General features: G+C 44.0%; 1 protein-coding gene across 2 annotated transcripts in view; it reads left to right on the top strand.

Moving 5' to 3' along the window:
* The window catches only part of PDE4B (phosphodiesterase 4B), a 188,030-nt gene that overhangs the window by 32,459 nt on the left and 129,536 nt on the right, over positions 1-26,035 (top strand). Inside the window, exon 1 of one of the 2 annotated variants that reach the window (XM_071749893.1) lies at positions 6,726-6,976. The exons of the other annotated variant lie outside the window; for it this stretch is intronic. Within the exon in view, the coding sequence (XP_071605994.1) occupies positions 6,741-6,976 (236 nt within the window). The 5' untranslated portion in view covers positions 6,726-6,740. Of the gene's footprint in view, positions 1-6,725; positions 6,977-26,035 lie in introns of those variants that run through there. 2 annotated transcript variants of the gene reach the window in all.

Raw genomic sequence — 26,035 nt, 5'->3', positions numbered from 1 at the left:
TACCTTGAGAACTCTCAAGGTATTTTTCTTGAAGATGGAGTTCATTGATTTGTGACTAATCTGAAATCCATTCTGGAGCTTGTTATAGAATCATAGAATTGCTCAGGCTGGGAAAAAACCTTCAAGATCATTGAGTCCAACCTCCACCTAACCCTGTTACCCTCTCTCTGATGACCCAACACTAAATCATGTCCCCAGGAACCACATCCAGACAGTTTTTAAGCACTTTCAGGGATGGAGACTCAGCCACCTCCCTGGGGAGCCTGTTCCAGTGCTTAACAACCCTTTCTGTGAGGAAGTTTTCTCCTGACATCCAATCTAAATCTCCCCTGGTGCAACTTGAAGTCATCTTGACCTCCTTTTAAGCAGTGAGTGTTTTAAAAGACCTAAAATCTTAGAAAACCATCTCCAGAGGCTGTAATTGTTGGGTGCTAGACCTAAAATACAAGCTGCTTACTGGGTGAGGGATAGCCTGATGAAAGCAGCTGGCTGCTAATGAACTGGAGAGAGCTCCAAAGGTCACCATTTGTATAGAGAGGGTCCTGTTCAGCCTTTGCTAAGCTCATAGATGTGGGTAGTTTCTCTGTGCCTGTGTCCTGACTCTCTAAAATGAGCAAGGATGGACTTTTCCTTTCTTCTGCAGTTGGCTCAGCTCTTACAGTGCAAGCCAAAGGGTTGCCAGGTGGTTCTGGCTTCTGGGGCCTTTCAGAGCACTCCAAAACATCACCTCAAAGGCCTCTCCAAGAATTCCTGGTGTCTGCCCTTCAGAAAATTTCAGAGGCCCTGAAATCTGTAGGAATGGAGATACAACTTTAAATAACTAAATACACAAAAAACTTTTCTTCCAGTGGTAATAAAAAAGGCAGTGAGTTGTTTAGTTAAGGGTTTTGGGGTTTTTTCCCTATGAAATGTGGGGTGTTTGTCAAGCAAACCAATAGTCAGTGGTGTATTCTGCCTCCAATGCAGCATCTCAATTCTGGGGACTTACAGGAAAGTGTAAGAAAAATCCTCAAACATGTAATTTGGAGTTTTCTGTCATGGAACCATCTTTTGGAAGCTCTGTCTGGTGAGACAGAAGGTGTTGCAGTTGAGCAAAGACAAGCATCTTTTTGGTTTTTTGGTATTTTAACTTAAAAACCCCACAAAACAAGTACCAAAACCCCTCCCAGCCCAAGAGTCTTTCCTGCACTCAGCTTTGCTCAGCTTTCTATTGAAGGTTTTATTGAGGGAGGGTTGAAGTTGTTCAATACATCAGCATCTCTTCAAAGCTCCCAGAGAATATGACTTTGCTACTCCATTTATAATATATAATCCAATACAGTATGATCCCATATATTGTTTTATTTTAAGTACTAGGTTTGTGTGGCATGTTTGGGGAGTTTTGGTGCTGTCTTGTGGCTCTCCTGGGTTGTAGGGAGATGTGGCTGATGAACTGCATCTTAAATTAGAAGAGTGAAATCTTATTCAGGCCAAATCTATTTCACAGCACCAGGATTTGGTAGGATGGTGTGAAAAAAAAACCAAAAAGTCAGGCATAGGTAGATGTTTAAATAGGGGCTGTCATCTAATTTTCTGACACACTGAGGGGGAGCTAAAAGTAAAACTGGGACCAGGATGGGGTAAAATTACTAATGCTGATTCTGCTACTAATGTAGCACTGGCAGGTGGAAGGGACACAGTGTGCCCCTTGGCTGTGATAGAAGGGAAATAAAGGCAGCAGGAAATATGTGTTTTATTGCTTCCTCTCATGTCTGTCTCTCCAGTTTATACTCTTCATTTGTCTTTTCCCTTTTTCTGCACTTGTGTGGGATCTAGAGAAGTAACTCCATCACTGGAAAGGTCTAAGTTCTCCCTTCTCTTATGCACTGGCTGTACAGGTTTGTTTGGTTTTTGTTTTTTGGTTTTTTTTTTAAATTTTCTTGGGATCTTTTCCAGGTTTTGGCAGTCCTGCCTCCAGCTCTTTTCAGATCACTGCTGTCTTCCCAGCTCTTTCTCACCAGCCATGGCTCTGATTTCAAGCCTTGGCTGTCACTTCCCATCCTTACATTTTCATCCACAGTGACTTCTGTTGTTTTGATGTTGAAGCACTTACTCTTGGCACCTGTTTTCTTGGCCATTTTACCCTTCCACAGCTTGTGGCTCATTGATATGTTCTTTTTCTTGCTCGAAGTTTCCCCCCAGCCATTTCTCCCTTGTTTGATTCACTTACCTCCCCCTCACATCTCTTCCTCTCTCCCATGGCCTGCCTTGCTCTTATTTATTCCCAGCACTGGCTCATCTTGACAATTACATCTCCTGCCTTAGGCCCCGAGCTGCAGATCACATCCATGTCAGTCCTCTGACATTTCCACTGCAAATTTATTCCCTCCTTTGCTGCAGTTGCTTTAGCTGAGTTATTTTCCAGTGCAAGTGACTATTCCCATGTTTTTGACTCTTCCCATCTTCTCCTTGCCTCTGCCTCTCTCTGCTCACCTGTCTTTCTTGGTTTAGTCCCAGAGAAAGGTGTCATTTTGTGGCTTTTTTCTCACTTACCTTGATCTCCTTTTGGCCTCAAAAATCTTACTCTTCTGTCCAGGGGACACAAACATTGCTCAACTGCTCTCTTTCTCTAAACTGATCACTTCCTCCAGTGACCCAATGCTGGTTCCAGTTCTCCTGCCCCAACCCTTTTCTTTTTTAATGGAAATGCACCACACCTCACCTCTTGGTGAGGGATGATGGTTTCACTGCCTCCTGCTTAGGATCAGATTGCCCTTCCATCTCTTTCCACAATGTTGCTGGCCCAGCAGGGTGTTTTTAACCTCAAATATGTTCAAATCAGAGCCTAAAAGTGAGATGCTGACTTCTGAGAGTCAGATTAAGTCCTTCCCTTGTGCATCACCCATTAATCAAGGTCCTAGAGATAACCATCTCTCCCAAGTCACCTTTGCAGTCCCACATTTGCACAGATGCCTGACTTAAAGCAAGCAAAAGCTGAGGTGTAAGAGAGCCCACCCAATTCCTTCCAGAACTGACAAGTCCAAAGGAACAGGTTCCTTTTCTTGCTTCAGGAGCACATATTATACACATGCATTTAGACAGCAAATTGCTCAAAAAACAAGAAAAAAAAGATGTGGGGAGGTTCTGCTTTATGTTTTACAATCATTGCCCCACGTAATAATTTTTCACACTGAAAGCCTGAAAAAGATCTTTTATTTTTCCTTTTAAAGACCAAATACTGAAAGCCAGGATTTCTGAAAAAGAGACTTGATTTAAAAATGTTTCTCCTGGCTTTCCTTCCTTTAAAAAAGAAGTAAAGGTAGCACCAGCAAACCACAATCCCTTGGAATAATTTTTCTAATTAGTTTGCTGCCAGGTTAGCATTATTTGGGGGATGCTGTGCTGCTGTGGATGGATGGAATGGTGACGCAAGGCACAGAGGGGAGCTTCCAAACTTTCTGTCTAAATGTGCTTCTGGAGGGTGTGCTGGATGGAAGAATTAACCAATTACTCTGCTGCTGACAGGAAGCACTGTGGAAAGTCAACTAACCACTCATCCTTTCCTGCTGAGGCATGTAGGACATTTCACAGTTCTCTCTTTGCTGGCATTTTATTTTATCCTGGCAATTATGACTTAGAAACAGGTAAATAATAGTGCTACTGTGAGGGAAAAGTATGTATTCTGGTTGCTTAGCAATTGCTCTCCACACAATGAAGCTCAGCCATTGGGGAGGAATTGCATGCTTGAGGATGTTGTGTTCCACCTGTGTCAGTTGTTCTAAGAAAATATATATATTAAAGCCTTCTGCAATCCTGGACACTTGGGTGAGCTAAGAAGCTTGGGTGAAAACTCACCCAAGTATACTTAAACTTTGGAAAAATTCCTTAATTGTCCTTGTTCTGCCAAACGATTTCATTTCCCTGCCAATTCTCCCAGCCCCTTTTCTTTAATCACCTTTTCCCCCTCCTCAACTCTTCCTTTGTATTCCTGGCCCCTGATCAGCTCAAATGGCTTCTTACTCTGGGATTACTGATCCTGTTTCACACACTAATGGGCAATAATAGACAAATGCTGTGTTAACCAGGACACTGTAGACATTCAGGAAGTAAGGTGATGTCTGTTGAGCATTTTTGTTGGTGTATTAGGAGAACTTCAGTAAATTGGTCCTTGTACCTCTAATCTCTCCAGGTGTTCTGGTACCCTGGGTGTTCTGCCTGCTTTTGACTCCTTTTGCTGATGGTAACCTGAGCAAACACAACAAAATCCATTTTTCAGAGTTATTGCCAAGTTTATTATGATATCAAGCTTTCATGCCAGTTAGCTTAAATCCCTTGATGTGTTCTATCTCTCACCTCTTTCTTGGCTTATCCTGGAGCAAGGCAGCACGTTTCAAATACTCCAGATGAGCAGAGACAACTACAACATTGGCTGCACAGTCCTCCTACAACATCAGAAGCTGGCAGCATGAGGGATGTGAGACAAAGCAGAGAGAGAGAGAGATGCTCTGCAGCTTTATCCAGGTGACTGCTGGCTCCCATTGCCAACAGGATCTGGGAAATACTCAACAGAAGAAATACCCTTCAGGTCAGCCTTCAAAATACTCTTCAGTTTCCTACACCACAGCTTGGAGGTCACCTGAAGCAGTGAGTGGCACTTGGTCTTTCCATTCTTTGTGTATTCCACAAGGGAGAGTGGAGGAGGTTGGCTTCTTCCCAGTCTCTTTTTTCCATCTTCAGCATTTCTTGCATTCCTTCTCCCCACCAGCAGCCTTTGAGCATCTCACCACAGGATCTCCTCCAGCCTGTGGGGCTGACATCTCCTGGCTCATTTAGGAGTGTCCAGGTAATGAGCAGCAATCCCTTAATGCACACAGCTTCTGAAACATCTCTGAATTCAGGGAAGGAAGGCACTTGCTCAGGATGGGGAGGATGCAGAGTGCTCTTAAAAGGTGGGGTTCCCTTTATGCTCCTTGCCATTTTAGCAGCTGTACAGAAAGGCAAGGAAATAGTTTCTCTTAACATCAGATCTGTGCTCTCAGACCCCTTCCAAGATCCCTGTTTGCTTCCCAGGGGAGTTAGGAAGTTTCTTGTTTTCATTTCCCAGCTTCTAAGCATTGTGTGGGTTTGGGATTTCACCCAGCAGAGCTCTCCAGCTGTCCCTGTGCCTGTCAGTGGCTGTCAGTGCAGCTGGGGTGCAGGATTACAGGCAGACATCACAGTTCCTTAAGCATTAAATGTTCCTGCTCTGCCACTGGGTGAACCCTCCCAGTATCAGCTACCACTGCAATTTCCAGTGTCCTTAGGTGAGGCTCAGGCAGGGCTTTTTACTTCCTAAAAAATAGAAATAAATAAATGGCAATGGTGAGAAGCATAGCTGCAGGTCAGGCAGGGTATCTGGTAACTCCTCTGTGGTCTCTGCTACAGGGCACGTGAATGCTTTGTGGCTGTATGGAATCTATAGGGACTGGGGGGGATTTGTGGTGTAACTGATGCCCTGGCCTGCAGATCCCAGCACTTCCACTGGAGGCTGGTTGCACATACTCTTTCTGCTTCTTCTGTAAAAAGACTAATTGGATTTACATTTCAGTCACCTGCTTTGGACCTGTTAAGGAGATGCTCTGCCACTCCCTGTAGTATTTTTTACCTTCTTATCAGCGTTCAGCCTCATCTCTGAACTACTTTCCCTGGATTATTTTTTTCTCTCGTAAGTGTAGATGTTATTTGTGTCCAGAACAAATCTTAGGGTTGGTTTTTTTTGTCTGTATTGCTTCAATTACATTGATTTCATTTACATTATCTTTGCAGGGAGGTGCCAGGTCTCCCACCCTTTAGTGTTTCCCCATCATTTGAGCTCCTTCAGTGCCCAGCAATGGTTTTGCCCCTGGCCCAGCCACAGACCCCAGGACACCAGAGCAGGCAACGTTCAGCCTCTCCTCTGGAGCCTGCATTCTTGCACTCTTTGTTCTTGCTTGTTATTATTCCCTGCTTTTCCTTTTGTTCCCACTTGACCTTTTCCTCCCAGCCCACCCTCAGCTCTCCATCCCGTCCAGTCCCCGGGCTGGCTCCGGGGTGCCCAGAGCAATTTCAGGGTGGTTGCAGGAGGGAGCTGAACAGAGTCCAGTTGTCAAAAGAATTTTGAGCCAATAAGCAGGTCCTGGGTGGAGCTCCTGCAGCAGCAAGGAGCAGCAGTGATTCTCAATGAAGACCTTTTTGTTCCATAGGTTGGGCCTCAATGAATCGGGTTCCCGGGCTCGGCCACAGCCCAGGGAATTCCTCGCTTTTCTTAGCGCGCGCCGCAAAAAAAAACAAACCCAAAACCAACCCCAACCCAACCCAACCCCAGCCCCGGCGTTTTTCTGTTCAGCTCCTAAAGCCAAAATGCTATAGGAAGGGGGTTGATGGGGAGCTGGGCTGTGATGAATTTTTCATGAGCTGGTGCGCGGGGCTGAATGGCTCCGGCGCGCGGCGGTGTGTGGCTGGCAGGAGAGGCGCGCTGGCAGGGAGGCTGCTGACACAGAAAGGCTTTGGCTCATTTTCAGAGGGAGAGCTGGGCTGATAAAGGGTTTTCTGACAGCCTGGGCTTATCATCCTTCGATTTACACTGCCGTTGCTCCAGGCAGCCTTTCCATTTGGAGCTCAGCCTCGTGAATGAGTGGGGTGAGCTCCGCCGATTTATCAGCGGTTTCCATCGGCGGCGATGCCGGCGTGATGGGTTTTTGTTCCCTTTGCTGAATGGTGAGAGCTCCCACAACGTCTGAGCTATGACAGCAAAAGATTCTTCTAGGGAACTTGCGACTCCCGAGTCCGAGATGTACATCAAGACTTTCAAAGAGCAGATGCATTTGGAGCTGGAGCTGCCCAAGCTGTCTGGGAACAGACCTACGTCTCCCAAAATCTCCCCCCGCAGCTCCCCCAGGAACTCTCCCTGCTTCTTCAGAAAGTTGCTCGTCAACAAAAGCATCCGCCAGCGTCGTCGCTTCACGGTGGCACACACCTGGTAAGACCTGCTGGGTTCTCAGGGTGGCTTTGCTGAACAGTCTGGGGGGTTTACCAGGGGAAGATGAGTTGAGTCTCATTCCCGGGGCTCCCTGCACCCTGCTAGATGGATAGAAGGCAGCCGAGGGATGGGTAATGCAGTGCTGAGGCAGCTGTCACTCAGGTTCTGCTCCCTGGGATGAATCCAGCCCCTTATTCCTGTGTGTGCTGTGGTTAATCTCAGTTGAACAAAGGCAGGAGCTGGGAACTTTCCCAGGCCTGATGGTGCTGTAGGTAGAGCACATGAATTCAGTTCAGAACCTCCCAAGACATGGGTTTTGTTTTGCCCCTCTCAGCTGCAGCTGACAGCAGGGCACAGAGCGGGTGATTTGGAGTTAAATGCTGGAAAGGGCTTTAACTTCACTGCCAGGGGTTTTTAAACAGTTTTTGCTGGTGACAAATATCTCTTCTTTTCAGCCATTTTTTTTCAAGGCAACTCCAGCTAAGAGTCTGCTTTTCCCTCCCTTCAAATTACTAACCCCAAACAGTCAATTTGCATGCCATTAGTTGATTGTGAGCTGCCTCAGACTGTCAGTTATCCTGGTTAAACCATGCCATAAACAGTAATCAAAATAAACCATCCTGGAAAACCTAGGAGAATCTCCTTGCTTCATTTTGTAAATGAATGTAAATGGAAATGAATTTTTTAAGTGTACACTCTGTGGGTCTCTTACAGTCCACCTTTTACATTCCAAAAGTCTCTGTCAATATGCACTAGTTGACTGTGGGAATTAAACCAGAAAACTTTCAGTACTGGGAATATTTTTCAAGCCTGCTCACACAAAGATGTGTCCATTACCTTTTGGTTGCCCAGATGGAGCAGGGGGGAGAGGATGAGGCTGTCCCGTTGGTATCCCTGGGAGCCAGGTTGGGCTCTCTGAAATGCCCATCCTGGTCTAATGTTTAAAAAAAAAAATAGAATTCTGTTTTTAAGATGGGTTATTTGAGTCGTGGTGAAATACTTCAGAGCTGATTTGAGTTCTGGAAGGAATTCCTAATTGTTTGCTCTGAGTGGATTAGGAGCTCTTACAGTTGTTGTGTGCTGGTAAACAGTAAGCAAATAAAAGGGAAAACTTTGATACCAGGGAATTGTACTGAGTAGAACTGAGATAACTGACTTTTAATTATTTTTTTTAAAAACGTGGTCTGAGATGCATTTGTGGTGTAGCAGTGCTCAATTCAGATAGGAACTGCAGAATCATGCAGATTTTCTGCATTTTTCTTTTTTTAATCCAGGCAGTAATAACAACCACCCGAAGTGGTTACGTGCTGTAAGGATTTCAGTGTGTGCTTGAGCTGCCTGTAGCATTTTAATTGCTTGTAGTCAGTAGTATTTAGCTTTATGGACATTAATTCCCTTGAACATCTGTCAGATCTCTCAGCATTGAGGCACTGGGGTGCTGCTCATCTTAACCCCCACTGGGCTGTTTGGAGAAATTTGTGCTGGGGGAAGACAGAGCTGCTGGGATTTTGTAGAGCAGAATGTGGGCAGGCTCAGCACAAGGGATCTCTATTGTTTAGTGGGGAAAAAAATTAATATAAATATATATGCACACACAGAGGCAGATATTTATAGGTCTAACTAAAAAGCTCTCCTGGAATCAGCTTGTAAAGGAGGTGTGGGGTTACTCCAGGTACATTTTTTCACGGAGCAATGTGAGGTTCTCATACTCTTCCCATTTATTATTTTTTTTTTTTAAAGTTTTTAATACCAGGTGGCTGTGAACTGCACGTTTGTGTTTTCACCTTAGATGAGAAGCAAAGTATTCTATAAATGAAGATGCTCACCCTTGCTGGGGCAGGTTTCCAGAATGTATCTGTACCTAAATGCAGTCAAAACCTGTAGCACAGCCAGACGTATTTTCAGTTTGCTTTAACTTGTTATAAACCAGGAGGGAATTAAAACTATTTAAGTATGATGCAACATTGCATTAGAATGTCTTTACAGCTGCTTGCATGTGTGTTGGAGGTGGTGGGCTTTCAGCTAGGTATGGGAATTTGCTTAGTAGTTGTAAATTTCTTGTGAAAACCTCATCACCTGGGCTGAACAAAAAGGCCACGTACACAAGGTGCTGGGAAGTAGTGTCTGGGTAGCAAAGGAATGACCTCAGGAGTAAATATACAAAAAATGCCACTCCATAACAGTTCTAAGCAAGGAAATTAACCCCTGCTCTTGGCTGCTATATCATCTATAAATTCTGTAGCCTTGTAAAATAGAACAGAACAGAAACTTCCTCAGGGTGGGAGTTGGTGGTGTGGTAAATTCTGATCTTTCATCACTTTATCATCATTGCTAATGTTGCTTGAATCTGCTTCTCTGCCCCTTATTTTCAGTTTTGTGTCTTCCCTTGCTCTCCTCTTTTACTTTTTTATCTGCCTTTTCTAGGCATTTTCCCTCTTATAACTGCATACATTTCAGCTCCTTTCTCCTGGTTATGCTGATGAAACTGTCTTCATCAGCCTTCTCCAGCATCCAGTCATCAGATCTGTTGCACAAAGAAAAAGGAAAACAAAATTTCAGCTTTTTTTAAAAAAAGCAAGCCATGACTCAAGTGCTCCAGTGCTTCCTCAGGAGCTGTGCCCTGCTCTCACTCAGTGCCTGACCGACGCAGTTGCCTTCCAACATCTCTTCAAGCTGCTCCCTTAAACAGTTTGCCATGGCTGCTGTTGCTGTGTCCAGTCTTCAGATGTAAATTTATGTGAAATATAAATTTCTGGAGTCTTTTTCCCTTGCCAGACTCCACAGGTCTCATTCTTTTTTCTTGCCTCTATCATTTCCACCCTGGAGATTCAAGAAGCCGATACCTTATTTCTTCCTTTCTCTCAGTTGCATTTCTGGGGGGTTTGGGAGGAAAAGAGAAGGCAGTGGCTGACACGACTTGGTTCCCCTTGCTGCTACAGATGTTTTGCAGAGCATCCCAGTCCCTGAGTTTCCTCTGCAGTCCCTGGAGAGAGGGACAGCATCTCCAGAAGATGAGGAGATAGGCTTGGTCCTCAGGGCTTCCTGTGTGTGGCTGACACAGAAAGCACCTTCCCTCTCCACCCCTCCTCTTCTGTCCTCCCTTGGCCTGGCCTTAGCCCAAGGACTTTCAAAGCAATAGTTTTAAAAATAGTTTTTATTTTCTACAGGTCTGCCATCTGATTTTGGTCAGGGGGTGCTGGTAATGTCAGGGGGATTATACCCAGAGCAAGGTCCTCCTCAGCAATGTCTTGCAAGATCCTGAATGCCTTCTCAGAAATGTTCATAGAAGTGCATGCTGCTGCTTATCATCCCATTTTATTTAAACATTTATCTTAAAAGATAGTAACTATTTCTCCAATACATTTATACAGATTAGATCACCCAGTTTCTTAGTGGATAGACACTCACTGGCTACACCCTGTGATGAGCACTGGCTTTTTAATGAAGTGGTTGCTAGAATATGATGTTTGTTGCCCACCCTTATCAAAGACTTTTAGTGGATTTTCTTCCAAATCACTTCACATTTAGCTTTCATCATTTTTAAGGGTCTGAGCCTGCTCTTTCTTAATACAGTTTAAAGCACAGTTTAAAGCACAGACACAAGGAAATTTTGTTCTCCTTTCCTTTTGGTTATCTTTCCATTCAGCTGAAATCCAGGCCCACGTTTGCCTTTTAAAAGAGAATGCAAAATGTAAATCACATCCTAGCTGTAGTTTTTGGAAAACATGATCTGTTTTCATTACACAATAATCTGCAGTGGTGGAATTCAGTAAGTTAAATAGTATGGCACAATTCAGTCAGGGGGCAGCATTTGAGTTTTTTCCAAGCCTGGTGAATAACAAGTGATGGGTTTAACTGCTTGAAGCTGCACAAGGCAAAGCAGAGCTATCCCAAGATGTCACATTTTGTTTTGCTTTCTGATCATTGTGCTTCCAGAAGTAAATAGAGAAGACTTAACCTAGTGGCTTGGAACAGTGCTTCAGAAAATTCATTGCTGTGAGACTGGCTCTGTGCTTGGTGTTGCTGAGGATGTTTGTGAGGTCCATGATTGTCTCCAGTCACTTGGTCACATTATGATGGTGTCTACAGGTCTCAGGCCAAAACTTGGTGAGACCAACTGCATCCAGCTGTGCTCAGGTGGCACCCAGGTCACCAGTGCCCCTTACAGAATGATTTGGGGTGGGAGGGACCTCTAAAGCTCCCCCAGTCCCAGCCCTGCAGTATCAGGGACACCTCACCCAGATCAGGGTGCTCAGAGCCTCCTCAAGCCTCACCTTGAACATCTCCAGGGGTGAGGCCTCAACCCCCTCCCTGGGAAACCTCTTCCCAGAGGTTTTTGCTTGTGAGATAAAGGCAGTGTCTCTCACATCTCTCCCTGCAAGTACCATAAGATGTGATTTTGGAGCCCTTTCAACTCTGATATATACATATATATATATATATATATATATATATGGCAGGATGCATCTCCAGGGTTCCAGCACTGAATCCCACACTTGTCTCTATTGCCATGAGCTGGTCTCTGTGTTTCTCACTGCCTGTTGCTGTGATTTCCTGCCAAATGGGATGATTCTCTGGCTTTCTGGAGTTCCTGTTCTGCAGCAGGACTGGCACTAGGCACACTGTGTTGCTCAGTTATCTACTGAAACTCTCAGGAGAAGCTGGCTGGAGTGAGGAGGGAAAAGGATGAGGAAAAACCAGAAGGTTCCCTTTGAATGGGAATATGTTCTCCCATCTGTCTGGAGGAGAGTCCCAGGGAGTGGCAGGAAGGATTCCAAAGGACATGAAGGTGAGGAGGGGAGACTTCTGCAAACAGCAGGAATAACCATGTGCACCAAACACAGAACCAGCTGTGGAACCTTTCCATCTGTCCTGACTGTCTGTCTTGCCTCTACACCCTCTCTACAGCTGTGGAGGATGGAAAGGAGAAACTTCTTTCATCCCCCAGCTGAAAACAAGTTGGTAAAATACTCCCCAGCTGATAAAAGGCTCAAAGAACAGCAGCTGAGTGTGTTAATGAGGAATTGGTTTGGAGAGCTTCAGCCATTTCTCTGAGAGGGGAGGAAAGGAAAAGAGAATGAGTGAAATAAACACAATTTCTGGACTTTCTGATACCTTTAAGTCAGCTTTTAGTGTTTCCAATGTGCTGATCTTTGAGGAACACAGATTCAGAGGGGTTTCAGGACTTGCTGGGGTAGCTGGGAGCTGCCTGGGGGATCCCTGCTACTGCTGGGCTTGTCCATCATCCCCTTTATCTCAGCAGCTTCCCTCTTGGCAGCAGCCTCCAGCTGGCACCGGCAGAGAAAGCACTGGGGACGAGGACCTTTTTATTTATTTTTTGTTGTTGTTGCCACCATAAGCTGCTACACGAGGAAGATGCTACATCTGGGAAGCTGCTACATGAATGCTACTGCATAGGACATGTTTGGAGTAGAAAAGGAGAGCTTTTAGGGGCAGAATTAGGGTATCTGCACTGGGTAGAAGGGAATTTACCTGCCTGTGTTCAATGTAACCTTGTTTGAAGGCCTTCTGCTTCCCTCCCCCCCCCTCATGCCAGCAAGTTACATTTCATCAGGCCAAAGCCATTTATTGCAGCTTTTCCCACAACAGATTTAAATGCTATGAAGGCAGACCATCTGCAGGGCAGTTAATGGGATGAAATGAGAAGCATTTTATCAATTTGCCCTGAATCAATCTGTCCTCATGTGGAGAAACAGTTTTTGTTGCACTTCCAGCAGGTCCATGTGTCCAGTGTTAGATACCCAGTTGTCACAGAATGTCAGGTTGGAAGGGACCTCCAGGATCAGCTGGTCCCACCCTTCTGATATTGTTGATGTGAGGTGTCTCAGCACCCATTGAGCTGAGACTTAAAGCTTTCCCAAGTGGGAGAATCCAGCACTTCCCCTGGAGACCATTCCAATGTCTGAGTGTCCTCATAGGGAAAAATTTTCCTTTTGTGTCCAAAACTTGTGCCCACTGCCCCTTGCCTTGTCCAGGGGACTCCTTGTCAACAGGGACTCTGCATCTGCTTGGAGCCCCTTTTAAGTACAGGAACATGGTCATAAGGTCTCCCCTGAGCCTCCTCCTCTCAGGGCTGAACAACCCCAGTTTTTTGTGAACAAACCCAGGTTTTTCTGAGCAAACCCTTTTTATTGCTAAGGTGATGTTTTTTCACTGGGCACTCGTGTACGATGCATCATGATGCAGCCTTCAGAAGAAGAGGAATCTTAGGCTGAGTAAAAATGTCCTGCAGGCAGATTCCTCCATGCCTGTATGGTGAATAATTCCCACTTCATTGCAGATTTGCCTTGGTGTGGGTAACTTGTTGGGTTCCTGTTTCACTGATTCCTGACGTAGTGAGCTGTCTGGGTGTTGGCATGGAGAAGCAAGCACATTGTACCATCTGAAAGCATCCCTCCTGAAAGGAAGCAGAAGGAGACATTCATCTCATTTTATCACTAAAAGAAACCAAAAATTGTTTGATATTTCTCCCAGCTTTTATACTTCTACAGGTTGACAAAGGGCAACAAAAATATTTCAGAAATAACCTTTGTGGTAGCGAGGTGTAGCTTTCACCAGAGCTTCACATTAACTGCTCTGTAAATCTCCAGGGTGTAGTTTGTGAATGAACAGTTGCTTGCTGCCTTCTCAGTGGATGGAGGACCCTAGAAAGAGCTATCTGAAAATTAGAGACATTTTGTGCTGCACTTTGTTTCAAGAAGCTTTAATGAAGCCTGCAGACAGTGGGCAGGTGCAGGGGATAATTGCATAATGATGGACAACTTCATTGGGTTTGGGGGAGAGGTTTCTTCCCTAGCAGTAATGCAAAATTAGCTCTTCCATTTTATTGGCTGCATCATTACCAAGGTAATACTGAACCTGTGCTGAGCCCAGTGCATTTGGGAGCTGATGCCACAGAAATGAGCTGGGGCTGGGGGACCCAGCCCTGGTCAGAAGGTATTCAGTCCTTGTCAGTTCAATTTCCAGCTCTCTGGTCCTTAGAATGGAATTCTAAGTCAAATTCTTTATTTATGTTTACTCTTTATTTTATCTATTTGCTGAAGGTTAATTTGTATCATCTGGTTTAGACTGGAGTTGTGTTTGTCAGGTGCTGCAGTGCTGCTCTTTTTTCAAGCCCAGGAGACCAGGTAAGGGAAAAAGAGTTACAGGAATGACAAGCTAAAAACATCCCTTCCTGTATTGCTTGGATAACCAATCCCCTGGCTTATCTGAGGATGATTTTCTATTTTTCTTGAGGGGAAAGAGTACAAAACAATCAAATAGGACATGGAGAAACTCAAGAAGAGGTTGGCAAGGAACAGAGCCAAGGCAGAGGAGAGAAGGGGAGGGGAAGAATGGGTGGGGAGGAGGAGCTGGGCAGCAGGCTGATCCCATGGGCAACAATTTCCAGATGACTGATCCAGTTCTCATTGACAGGGTCCCTGTTTGTCACTAACATGTCAGACTGTCCCTAGGCAGCCACAGCTGAGAGGGAATTAAAGACCAGTGCCACTGGAGGGCTTTGAAGACCAGAGCCAGGCTTCTTAGCCTTCCAAATCTGTCTGTCCCTTCTGAAACTCCTTTTGCATTCAGGCTTTGAGGGAAGTTTTACCTGTTTCTCTCAGGTGAGGACCTCCTGCTTGTAACCTACACTCTGTTTGCCTATTACTACTACTGCAGTAATTTACTCTGCAGTCATCTGTCCTTATCCCAGTGGCCTAACTTCTGGTTTTTGGAGGGATGATGGAATGTTGTGGCTGGCAAACACCTGCTTTCCAGTTGGAAGCAAAGAGCTTTGAGTTACCCCGTGGAGTAGGTGGGCTGCAGTACTCTGGAGATGAACTGGATTTGCTCCTGGATATCAGAGTAAATGGAGAGCATCCTGTATTTAAGTATTTCTTTAGTGGTTGAGTTCAATCAAAGCAAGAAGTCATGATACACATCCCTTAAGCATGTTCCCTGAATGAAGGGTGCCTGTCTCCAAAGTTCCCTCTTCCTCCTTAGGGGATGTGTCCTTTTAAATGTAGTCAAGGTTGGGGTATTCAGCCTGGATCCTTTAACAAACTGTTTTATTGAGCTGTTGAAGGTCAGAGGTGGAACATGAAAGCAAATGGCTCTTGCATTGCCCCTCCAGGGTTTGTAGACTGAGCTGCCTCCAGCCCCTGCTGGGCTTGCTGCTTGCTTTTCCAACAGCTTCCTGTTAGATTAAACCAATCCACTAAAAATACTCATCCAGAGGCCACAATGTGTTCATGAATTATTCCAAGAGTGACCTTTTTATTTGCTGCTGAGCCCCTTCCGTTCCAGATTGATTTTATGGAAGTTGTAAATATTGTGTATTTCTGAATCATACCCCTGAGACATTGTTTATTTACTTTTGCTCACAAAGGCAGCTGGTAACAAATGAGAAATTATGTCCTTACCACAGAAAACTCCCACACCTCAAACCCCTCAAAAGCCCAAAGAGCTCCATTGTCATTTAGATGGTATTTGCAAGACCTTAAATGTTGAGAAGAAGCTATGTGGAACAATCCTTCTGTCTCAAGAGATCTCCTTGCCATCCTGTTGCTGAGGAGATGCAGGTGGTTACGTTGGCATAATGGCCAAGAAGGAGCAAAAGATTCAGGATGGAGAAGGGAACACTGGAAGATGCCTTTGGAAGGGAAGTTGGTGTCAGGAGAAGCCCCCACTTTGTCACAATCTTCAAGTGGGCTGCTCTTCAGCAAAACCACCTTCCCAAATCCCCAAGACCTCAGGCTTTGCCCTGTTGTCAGGAAGGGATTGATGGCAGTCTGCTCTCCTCTACTTGAAATCTGCCTCTCTAAAGAAAAAAGAAATATGTTGAAATGTCAGGCTTTGCTATTTTTACACCCTGGCCCAGAAGGGAGCTCTTGTGTTGCTGCAGGCGTTGGTGAAACACGGCACGCTCACCAGAGACAATAATTACCCTGCCTCTTCTACTTCTTGGTTGTTATTTCACCCCCCACCCCCCCCCAAAAAAAAAAAAAAAAATTGGAGCAAGTGGTAGATGCTTTCAGTCAGTCAGCTTTTTTGTGAACTGGGTGGGAATCTTTTTGTCAGCTGTGCTTGGTAAGCATTGAAGGTGGTGGGGTGTTTAAGAACAGATTTCATGCTTTGGGTTGGAATTTCATTGACTCAGATTCTGTAAGCTAGGACTCTGCAGAAGGCTGAGTGGAAAATGTCAGGCCTCTGCTCTGTGGAACAGAAATCTTTTCCAATAGGTTGTTCTATTGTGTTTGGAGCATATATGTGTTATTTAGGATTCACATGGTGTTATCCTCTAACAATATTTGTCACAGACTCCCTCTGTAGTGTTCTCGCTCAAAACAGCCTCAAGGTGGATGTTAGGGATGGGTTTGATTGTAAGGGCTGGTGAAAATAACTTAGAATGAATGAAAAGGTCTTAAATTGAATTAAAAAATTAATTCAGGAGGTGAAATTTAAAAACAAAAAACTACTAGTTAAGGTCATGGATCTATTCTGTAAAGTAGATGTGGAAGGAGTTACAAATCCTCCCTGTGAGCTGAGCTGACAGTTGTGTTTGTGTGTCAGAGCATTCCTGTCCATCCTCATCCAGATCACTCACTCACCATCACCTCAGTCACTGCTCCTCTCATCATTCAGACTCAAATATCAGCCCTGGCTTTCTCCTCAGCCCTTCTGGTAGTTGACTTCTTCTCCCTTGTTAGGTGAATCTCAAAAGAATGTTCAAACCAAGACACTGTGACCTTGCTTCTTCACTGAGGGCAGGGGGGATGTGGAGCAGGATGATGGTGCACCACAAAAATGGGGGTTATGTTAGGAGCTGTGTAAATAACAACTATGAAAGCATCCTCAAAAATTATGCTGGTGATTTAAAAGCTCATCCAAGGCCAGGTTGGGTGGGGCCTTGAGCAACCTGGGCTGGTGGGAGGTGCCCCTGACCTTGCAGATCTTGATGATCTTTAGGGTCCCTCCCAACCCAACCCATTCTGTGATTCTATGATCTTTAAGGTCCTTTCCAACCCAAACCATTCTGTGATTCTATGATCTTTAGGGTCCTTTTCCAACCCAAACCATTCTGTGATTCTATGATCTTTAGGGTCCTTTCCAACCCAAACCATTCTGTGATTCTATGATCTTTAAGGTCCTTTTCCAACCCAACCCATTTTGTGATTCTATGATCTTTAAGGTCCTTTCCATCCCAACCCATTTTGTGATTCTATGATCTTTAGTGTCCCTCCCAACCCAAACCATTCTGTGATTCTATGATCTTTAAGGTCCTTTCCAACCCAAACCATTCTGTGATTCTATGATCTTTAGTGTCCTTTCCAACCCAAACCATTCTGTGGCTCTGTACTTGTGTACATGACAACATGAGGCAGATTTTCACTGATCAAGTGCTGCAATCTGTGGGTCATGGCAGTCAAAATTTGCAAACCCAGGAGCACAGCATTGAGTCTGGAAGTTGTCTCTGGTGAAAATGCTGTCCAGAGCAGACCAGCTCTCTCCCCCCAAGATGGTGCCAACTGCAGCAGCCAAGCTGGAGGTTTAAGTCCCAGGCATTCAGTTGTTCTGTTGGATGATCTTCTGTTGTTTAGTGATTCTCATCCAAACAACCACAGTATTTAATTTCTCATCTCCAAGTTGTTCAAGATGAAATTACTCTCATAAGAAAGGTCTCAGATAATTTCTGATTTCTCTTGTTAATATGTTATGAAAGGAGAGAGAAACCAATTCAAATTCTTTCAAGACTTCAGGGAAAATATCTGCTGTGTAACAAACACCCCAGGTTTGTTCATTCACATGTACTGGGCTGGAAACTGATTTCTTGGTGAAAGAGCAATTGCTCGTTGTGAGTGGCAGCAGTCTTTGTCAAATCCCAATTTTTTTTTTCTTTGTGGACTGAATGGTCCTGGGCAGGAGTGATACAAACTGGAAATGGCATTGCCTGAGGCAAATAATACCCTGCCTAATGTATTTGGTTTTGCAAAGATAACAAGCTGAGTTACATTTTTGCTTTCACTTCTATTAGTGGTTCAAGGCAAGGGAAGATAAGAAACTGAAACAGATCATTAAATCTGCCTTTTATCATGGTATCACTTAAGGTAAAAGCTAGTGATGCCTGAAGGGATATTTTGGGAAAAAAAAAAAAAAGTAGTATTTAGTGCCATACAGAGAAAAATAGAATATATAATATATCTTTGTTAGATTTACAGCAGTTGAGGGGGGGAGTTGTAGAGCACTTGGTTAAATACCTAATGAATAATTCAGGGTCACTAATTTATGAACCCTCTCATATAGACTAAAAGGCAACTTTCAGGGCCTGAAACAAAGAGAACAAATGCCCAGCATTTAGCTAAACAACAGCCAGAGTGGGAAGTTGGTGTGCTGGGAGGAGATGCTGTGATGGGGCCATGAACCTTTGACAGGCATCAGCTCTTGGCTGCAAGAGGGGATGACTTAATTCCAATCAATTTTTATTTTTAACCAGCCAATATGCAGATTGCTCCCCAGAAGCAGTAGTGCTATTATCTTAATAAAACACTAAGTTACACAAGCAGGGGCATTTTATCAAAGCACATGGGTGGGCTTCAGGACCTTGGTGCCTGCACTCTGCAGTTCAGTGAAGTGGATTTGTTGAACCAAGGATCTGATGCATTTTTGATGCTGTGTATCTGCTGGGCATGATATGGCCCTGGAAAACAAAGGGGGGGATGTTTCCCTGTTGAGCTTGCAGCCTTAATTAACACGACTTAACAAAAAAGAAACAATTACCACAGATAAAGGTTAAAAAGAGAGAGGTGAAATAAAATCAAATCTCAAATAGAGACATGAATTAAAGCAGAGATGTTAATGTTCAAGAATGCTTTGGCTCTGCTGAGAACAGCAAACATTTAATTAATACAGATTCTTTTCGGAGGTGCAAATGGTTTTATTTTAATCCTGGATGTCTTGATCTACATTTTCAGAAATTGAAATTTTGGATTTTGAAACCAAGGCCATGAATTGCAGAGACTTCCAGCCCAGTGCCCTGTGACACGTCGCCTCTCTGAGCAGACACATTTTGAAGGCATTTTGGGTTTAAAGCAATACAGAAATTTCTAAACCCAGCAGTCTGTTGCCTTTGGAAAGAACTTTATTTTTCATTTCTGTGTGACCTGAGTGTAGGCAATTACCTGATATTCTCCATTTGACATAAAGGCCCTGGGTTGGGAGTCCTGGAGTTTGTAACAATGGAGTAGATCAGCCTACTCTCAGGGAGAACTGTTCCCCAAAATTGCAGATGATTTTCTCTTAATGAAAAGAAATAGCAATCACTTAGGTTTCCAGAGCTGTTCACTACCTTTCAATTGGCCCTTTCTTGTGGCAGGCATCTCCTCCAGGTAACTTTGTGTTGATTTGTGCTGGCACATTTGTGGGTTTGAGGAGCAATTTTATATATCTCTTTATTTCTAGGAGGCAATAGAGATGAGTTAGGTTTGGGTTTTTTTGGTTTTTTTTTTTTTTTTCCCTCTGGCCTTTCACAGGGCTCCTGGAGTCTGTTAGGATCTAGGAAGTGGGAAACTGTAACCCTGAGAATGTTGTAGTGCTGAAAAATTGATCTGTGCAGCTTCTTGAAGCTGAAGTGAGTTTTGGCTTTGTGCACTGGAGTTAAATTGATGCAATTGCTGTGCCTGGTTTTGTCACCAATAATTCTTGCCTGGAGCAGGATATTAGAAAGGGCAAATGAATTAAAAACAGAACTGCCACCAACAACGCGTTTTTATTTGACTCTCTTAATGTTAAATTAATTGTTGACAGAGACTATTTAGGTAGATTGGATTTTGTGCTGTAATTTAAATTAAGCCATTGTGGTATTACTTAGCATGCAGAAAAGATCCTTCCAAATTTTGAAAAGGTCACTACTGTTAATCATTTCAGGAAGGCAATGAAATATTCTGGTAATGACTCATCTGAAAGGAATAACCAAGATTAAAAACTTCTTAGTGCTTAATAAGTGTGATGTGAGGGGACATGCCAAAGAGAGAAGCCTTTCTGCAGTGGTCGGGTGGAAGGCACTGGGTACACGTGCTGGCAACTATTTTGGTTGTGATTAATTCATGTTGTCACCCCTTGTGACAAAGGTGTTCAGCTGGCCATGTTGTGTAGCTAAAGAATGTAACCTTTTAAGGGAGGGTACTTGGTTTTAGGGTTTGGTTTGGCTTCCTGTCGGAATGAAAAAAATGGGAATTTATCACAGGGTAAATGTTGGAGTCCTCATGGTTCAGAGGGGTTTGCTGTGGTGGGGATTTATGGTTGAGTTTGGTTCTGATGGACTGTGGGGCCTCCAGGGACTTCAGTTTGAGTCAAGTGAGAAAATTCTGCATATTGAAACCTTCTCATTCCCTGGGTGGTTCTTACACCATCCACTTAGGTGTAAAGTCTTGGTAAGGAGGGGAGAAATAGAGCCCAAAGGAAGGGCTGAGCATGTATGAATAGTGGGTGCCTACTGCAACCATTTGGGTTGAAGGATTATTAGAAAAATATTTTCCATGACATTACATCTCCATTGAAAACTTGCCACCAGTCTCATAGGAACAAGGTCCTATTTTAAGGACCTATTTTAAACCTTTTTAAAATGCTTGTTTAAAACATTTTAAGGCTGTTTTATTTTTCATCACTTGTGGTCTTAAGGCACCTCTCAGCATCACAAAATTACATTTGAAAATAAATCCTTCTGTACAGCTCAGTGTTTATGTTAGGATTTATAGATATTAGACAAATAAAATAATTAAGAAGCTACAAAGCAGCTCAGAGTTCTTTGTTCAGCCATGCTCCTAATGAAGTCTTCCTCACCCCAAAGTCCAGCAGTCCCAGGTAAGGAGGAATTCCTGTGGTTTACAGAACACATGAGCAGAATAAATACTGAAGGATTTAGCCCAACAACATTTACTCACTGCCTTTTTGAATGCCCAGCCCACATACAGTGTATTTTGTGAGTCCCTCCCAGTGAGCTCTTGCTTTCTGGGCATTCTCCACATGCCCTGTGCTTGTCTGCAGGGTGAGAGGAGCTCCTCACCCACCACAGATCCTGCCTGGAAGCTACAGGGCTTCCTCTTTTGCTGTCCTGCCCTGCTGGAGAGTGCCCAGAGGAGGAGTCCTGCAGGTCTAAATAAATTGTCCTTGGTGGCAGAGCTTCAGCTGCTTGATGGACTCTTTGTGTTTAGTAAACATTGTGGTCTAGAAGCTCCTTCTAATAGCTCCCACTTTTATTCTGTGTTTCATCCCGTTGTTCCTGGCAATGCTTTTATCTTTTACCACACTAATACGGGCTTTGCCTTCTTGTATTAATACCTGGCAGCAAATGTTGACAATCAACATAACTATATTAGCTAGAATGTGCCTCAAAGATGACTTCACTCCTTTTCATCTGTCTTTATACAAACTCATGGGGCCTTTTATGCTTGTTTTCTATTTCCTTCCAAACCTATCTAGTTTCTCCATAGCCTGGGCTGTCATTTCAGGTGTCAGCCTTGCATTTGCTTTTCTGTGCCTGGAGTATCCCTATCAGACTAATTTTTACTGATAAACAAAGGAGCTTCTAATGCTGTAGACATGATCTCAAAAATCCCATTTCACTTCAGTGTCCTGCTGTTCTTGTCTCTCTCAGGCTACTGCATTTTCCTGCAGACAATTTGTTTAGCAGAGGTTTTAATCAGCTGTAGCATCTTTTTTTTTTTCTTCTTTTCTTCCTGCTTTTACCAATCTGTACCTTGCAGAGAGCAGAGGTGGAACAGAACAACTTCACATTCCTACTCTTGCATTTATTTTTTAGAAACACGGGGGACATCTTCATAGCTTGCAGTATTTTTAAGATCCTGGTTACTTTATTGAGCTTTTAAGACATTATTTTTCTCTCATTCCACTGCAGTAATCCTTTCCTGAAATGGTTGGCTTGAGCTGTTTTGATTGGTGTGACATGTGTGGGCCTCCTGCTGCTATACTTGGATTTACGTTTTATGCAGAAGATTAATCTCCAGGTCATTAAGTTTAAGTCTTCTGAGGGCAGACCAAGAGGAGTTTTCTGGGCTGAATTGTTTCTGAGTTGCTGTTTGTATATATATAAAAAAAAAAAAAAAAAAAAAAGAAAAAGTGCTGTACCAGCAGCCAGGTAGTGGTTCCTCACCTGTGTCTTATCATTTGCAGTAGGTAAAGTCATTTGATGGCCAAGGTTGGGCTGTTTGGTGTCCCCTGGTCTGCAGGGCTGGTGGAGAGCAGCAGGAATGGAAGTGGCTCTTTGCTTGCCTGGATCTTCAGCTCTCAGCTTGAAGTATGGTTGGTGAGCATCAGGGCTGGGGCTGAGGAGCAGAGATACTGCTCAGGTTGGATACAGAAGGGGCAGAGTTATTGCTCAGGTTGGATACTGAAGGGGCTTGGGTGATTTTGGGGCCTTGGGAGGGTGGAAGCAAGACCTTGAGTCACTCCAGGAGCTCAGTGAGGAGCAGATGGTGGGAGCAGACAGGCTCAGTGTCCAGAGGGATGTAGGGAAGAGCAGACAGGATGGTGTTGGGAGGAAAGAGCCAGATGTGCTGCCTTAATCCTCCCTTGGTGAGGAGACCCATGTCTTGCTGTTGACCACCCTTCCCCATACATCATCCTTCCAGATCTGCTGGGGCATTTCTAAGCTCTGTTGATGTATCTACAGTACAAGGCTCTGCTTTTCCCAGGGCACCAGCACCTCCTGTGTTTTCCAAGAATATTTAAGCCACAGTGTTGGAGAGGGGGAGAGCAAGAGACCATCCTCTGACCATCCCTGGGACACACACTGTCTTTTCAGCCATCCCCTTCTCCTGCACAGAAGGTTTAATTTGGCTGACACCAAGAGGTTATCCCAAAGTACAAACCAGATCCATGAGATGAGATTAAATCTACTTTTTTCCTATTTTTTTGAAGCTGAATTCATCCCAGGGTTTGCTGATGGGTTTGTTTTGTTTGTCTTGTTTATTGGCAGAGCAGCATTGCAAAGCACCGTGCTGGGACTGAAGCTGCTGTAGACCTCATCCAATAATTCCACCAATTGCTGTTGAGGTTCATCCACTAATTTTAATTGGTCTTTTGTCCCTTAATAAGCCATCTATTGGCCTGTGGATCATGCTGTTAAGTAGTGCAGTGGGTGTACTTTGTTTCACCATTCCCAAAATATCTGTATGTGAAACAACCACGGCTGAAACCACAGCTCCTGGCTGAGCACTGATGGATGGGGGGGAGCTGGATTTTAGAAACTTTGGAAAACAATTTGCTTTTCAGTACCAGCAGTCCTTCAGTTAATGTGTTAAATTTTAAGGGCTGAAAATATCCGTGGAATGGCCAGGTGGAGTGAAACTGAAAAGAATTTCAGTTTTCTTCTTGAAATAAGGATTGGAAATTCAGCGCGTCCAAAAATTTGAGTCGCTGTATGGTTGTGGGCAGTTGGAGATCTCTGGTGCAAATGAAGCTGAAAAACAGCAGGTTGCACCATGAGGCACAGTTCTTCAGTCTGCTTCCAACACAAATTGGCCAGACTGGTGCCTGGTTTTGCCAGGGCTGAGTTTGGTGCCTCTTGGTGTGCTTTAAAAACACAGCAGGGGGGGGTACTGTGCAAATTCCATGCTGGGTTTCATTTGGACATTGGTTCTTTTGGAGGCCCATAGACACCCCCAAAATTCTTCTCTGACTTAGTTCTTCACTAACTGGAGCAATACAAATTGCAGGTCAGAAATAATTGTGTCTGTATGACTGGGTTTAGGGGATGCTGGGGTGAGGATTTGTGGGCATCAAGTGAAGGTGGTTTGTTGACCTCCAGTCAAAACCTTGGGAGGAAGATTTGGTGGAAGCTCTTTTGGACATAACCACAGTCAGCAACTCCACCCAGGCTCTGGTATAAATTAGCTCACTGTACATGATGAGAAAAGAGGGTGGAAGGAGATGTGAGCACAGTTTATTGGAAGCTTCTGATTTGTCTTGGCTGCTCACTGATGCCCAGGGTAGAGGATTTCCCCTTCTTGCTGGAGTGACCACCTCGTTGTTGTTGTTCCTGCCCTGGGACTGGGGTGTTTGCAGACAGCAGTCAGGGAAGGGAAGATTTGTCCTGATCTTCAGGGCTCTGCAGAACTGGCTGCTGAGCACCCAGTGTCCCCTTCTCTGGCTGAGGAACAAGGGGACACTCTTGATGAATCCTGATCAGCCTCCATTCCCTGTCCCGAAGTGATGGGGCAATCTGGGAGCAGATGAGAGTCACGAGAGATTTTTTCTTTTAATTTAAATGTATTCCTGGATGATTTTTCCCTCTGAGAAGCATGACTGTTCAGATGATTCACTGTTGTGTTCTTGTAGGAATTTCAGCACCAGAGAACAGGCAATCACAATGGCAGGTACTCGTGTTGCAGCTTGTTTACTTAAGGAAATCTTCATAAGACAAATTGGAATTCATTAATCTGCATCCATCTTCTCAACTCTTAATTATTAAATGATTTTTAGATTTTTAATTTATTTTTTTTTAAGCCAATTTCATGACAATGATCTGTGTGTCAGGTCTGTGTGCAGACATCACACCTGGAGAATACTTCCACTGGAAAACCTGGACTTTTACTGAAAAGCTGACTGCTTTAATATTGAATTACTGATATTAGGCCAAGAGAGAGGATAGATAGTTTTTGCCTACAGCACTAGAAGCATATTGTTTCCTACATTGTAATCTGTTACAACAATAATTTTCTTATTCTTGCAACACATACTGGGTGGCTGAGCAATGTTTTTACTTGTAATCTCTACATCCAGAAAGGCAAATACAACATTAGGCACAGTTTTGGAGCAAACCATGTGCATTTTCACAGGTTGCTTTTATGAGGTGGGAGAGATTTTTATGGTAGAAAAATTGTGGTAGGCAGAAAGAAGGAAAATTGGCTTTGGTGGTTGGTTTTAATCTGTGTATAGAATGGCTGCAAAGCAAAAAGCTGCTTTTCTAGGAGTCATCCTCATGGTCTGGAGGAATGAGACTCTTGTAAGATTCTTTGCCCTGCTGCAAGGGCTGACCTCAGAGCTGCAGGATTTTTTTCATGGACCTCCCTTCAAGGAGGAGAATTGAAGGGAGAATGAAAGAAAATGGCAGAAATAGCAAACGTTGCCTTTTGGGAAAGTTCAGAGTTGCTGTTCTTTCTTTATTTATTTATTATGCTGGGGTTTTGAACCGTGGGTCAGAGTGGAAAATAATTGCTGGAAAGATTGATGGTTGGAGTTATGTAAGGCAGCACGGGTTGGGGGTGGTGACCATGCCAGAGATGTCACCAGGGTCACCTTCCCATCCTCACTGTGACTGCTTCTTCTGCAGCAGGTTTTTTGAGCTCTGGGGCAGACCATGCAAATCCCATAGCCTCCAGATCCCTTCATGCTGATTGTTTGGGGTTTTTTCCCCCCTTTTAGCACAGAGATGCTGCTGTGATCTTTCCCACTTCCCTTCTCCAAACGTTTATCCTCAGTGTGGTTGGAAAAGCTGGATTCCCTTAGCAGCCCTTGCACAGTGTGTGTCCCCTCTCCCTGGTGAGACCAAAGTCCTTGCTTCAGAGGAAGGAGAGGAACTGTGAATTTTTTATTAAAATGCAGATCTCTAATTAGAGAGGGGGGGAAAAAGAAAAGGCATCCATAAATAAGACATCTGCTGTGGACTAACAGTAGTGAAACTGTGATCAGCTTTCTAGGTTTTAAATGAGAAAAAAAATAAAAGTGTTACTCTTCTCCAACAGGTTTAGTTTGGTCTTGAAGGCCAACCATCTTGATGAGGAAAGGAAAAGCTGTTGTGGACACAGCCCAGTTGTCCCAGTTAGCAAAGAATGGTAAGAGGAGGCTCAGTAAAAGCAATTCTGGAGAAGAAGACAGTGGTGGGGAACCAGTGTCCCCAAACATTGTCCCCCCTGAATTCATCCATGGAACAGGAATTATTTTTTTTTTTTTTTCACAGTCCATTGTAACTCTTCCTTGTCCAGCACTTTGAGAACAAAACTGCTTTCTTCAAATTATTTAAATGATGCCCCCTGGAATCCT

The sequence above is a fragment of the Heliangelus exortis genome, chromosome 8, assembly GCF_036169615.1.
Source record: "Heliangelus exortis chromosome 8, bHelExo1.hap1, whole genome shotgun sequence".
NCBI classification, from domain to species: domain Eukaryota; kingdom Metazoa; phylum Chordata; class Aves; order Apodiformes; family Trochilidae; genus Heliangelus; species Heliangelus exortis.
Note: the sequence above shows the minus strand (reverse complement) of the source record. Positions and strands in the feature narration are given on the sequence as shown.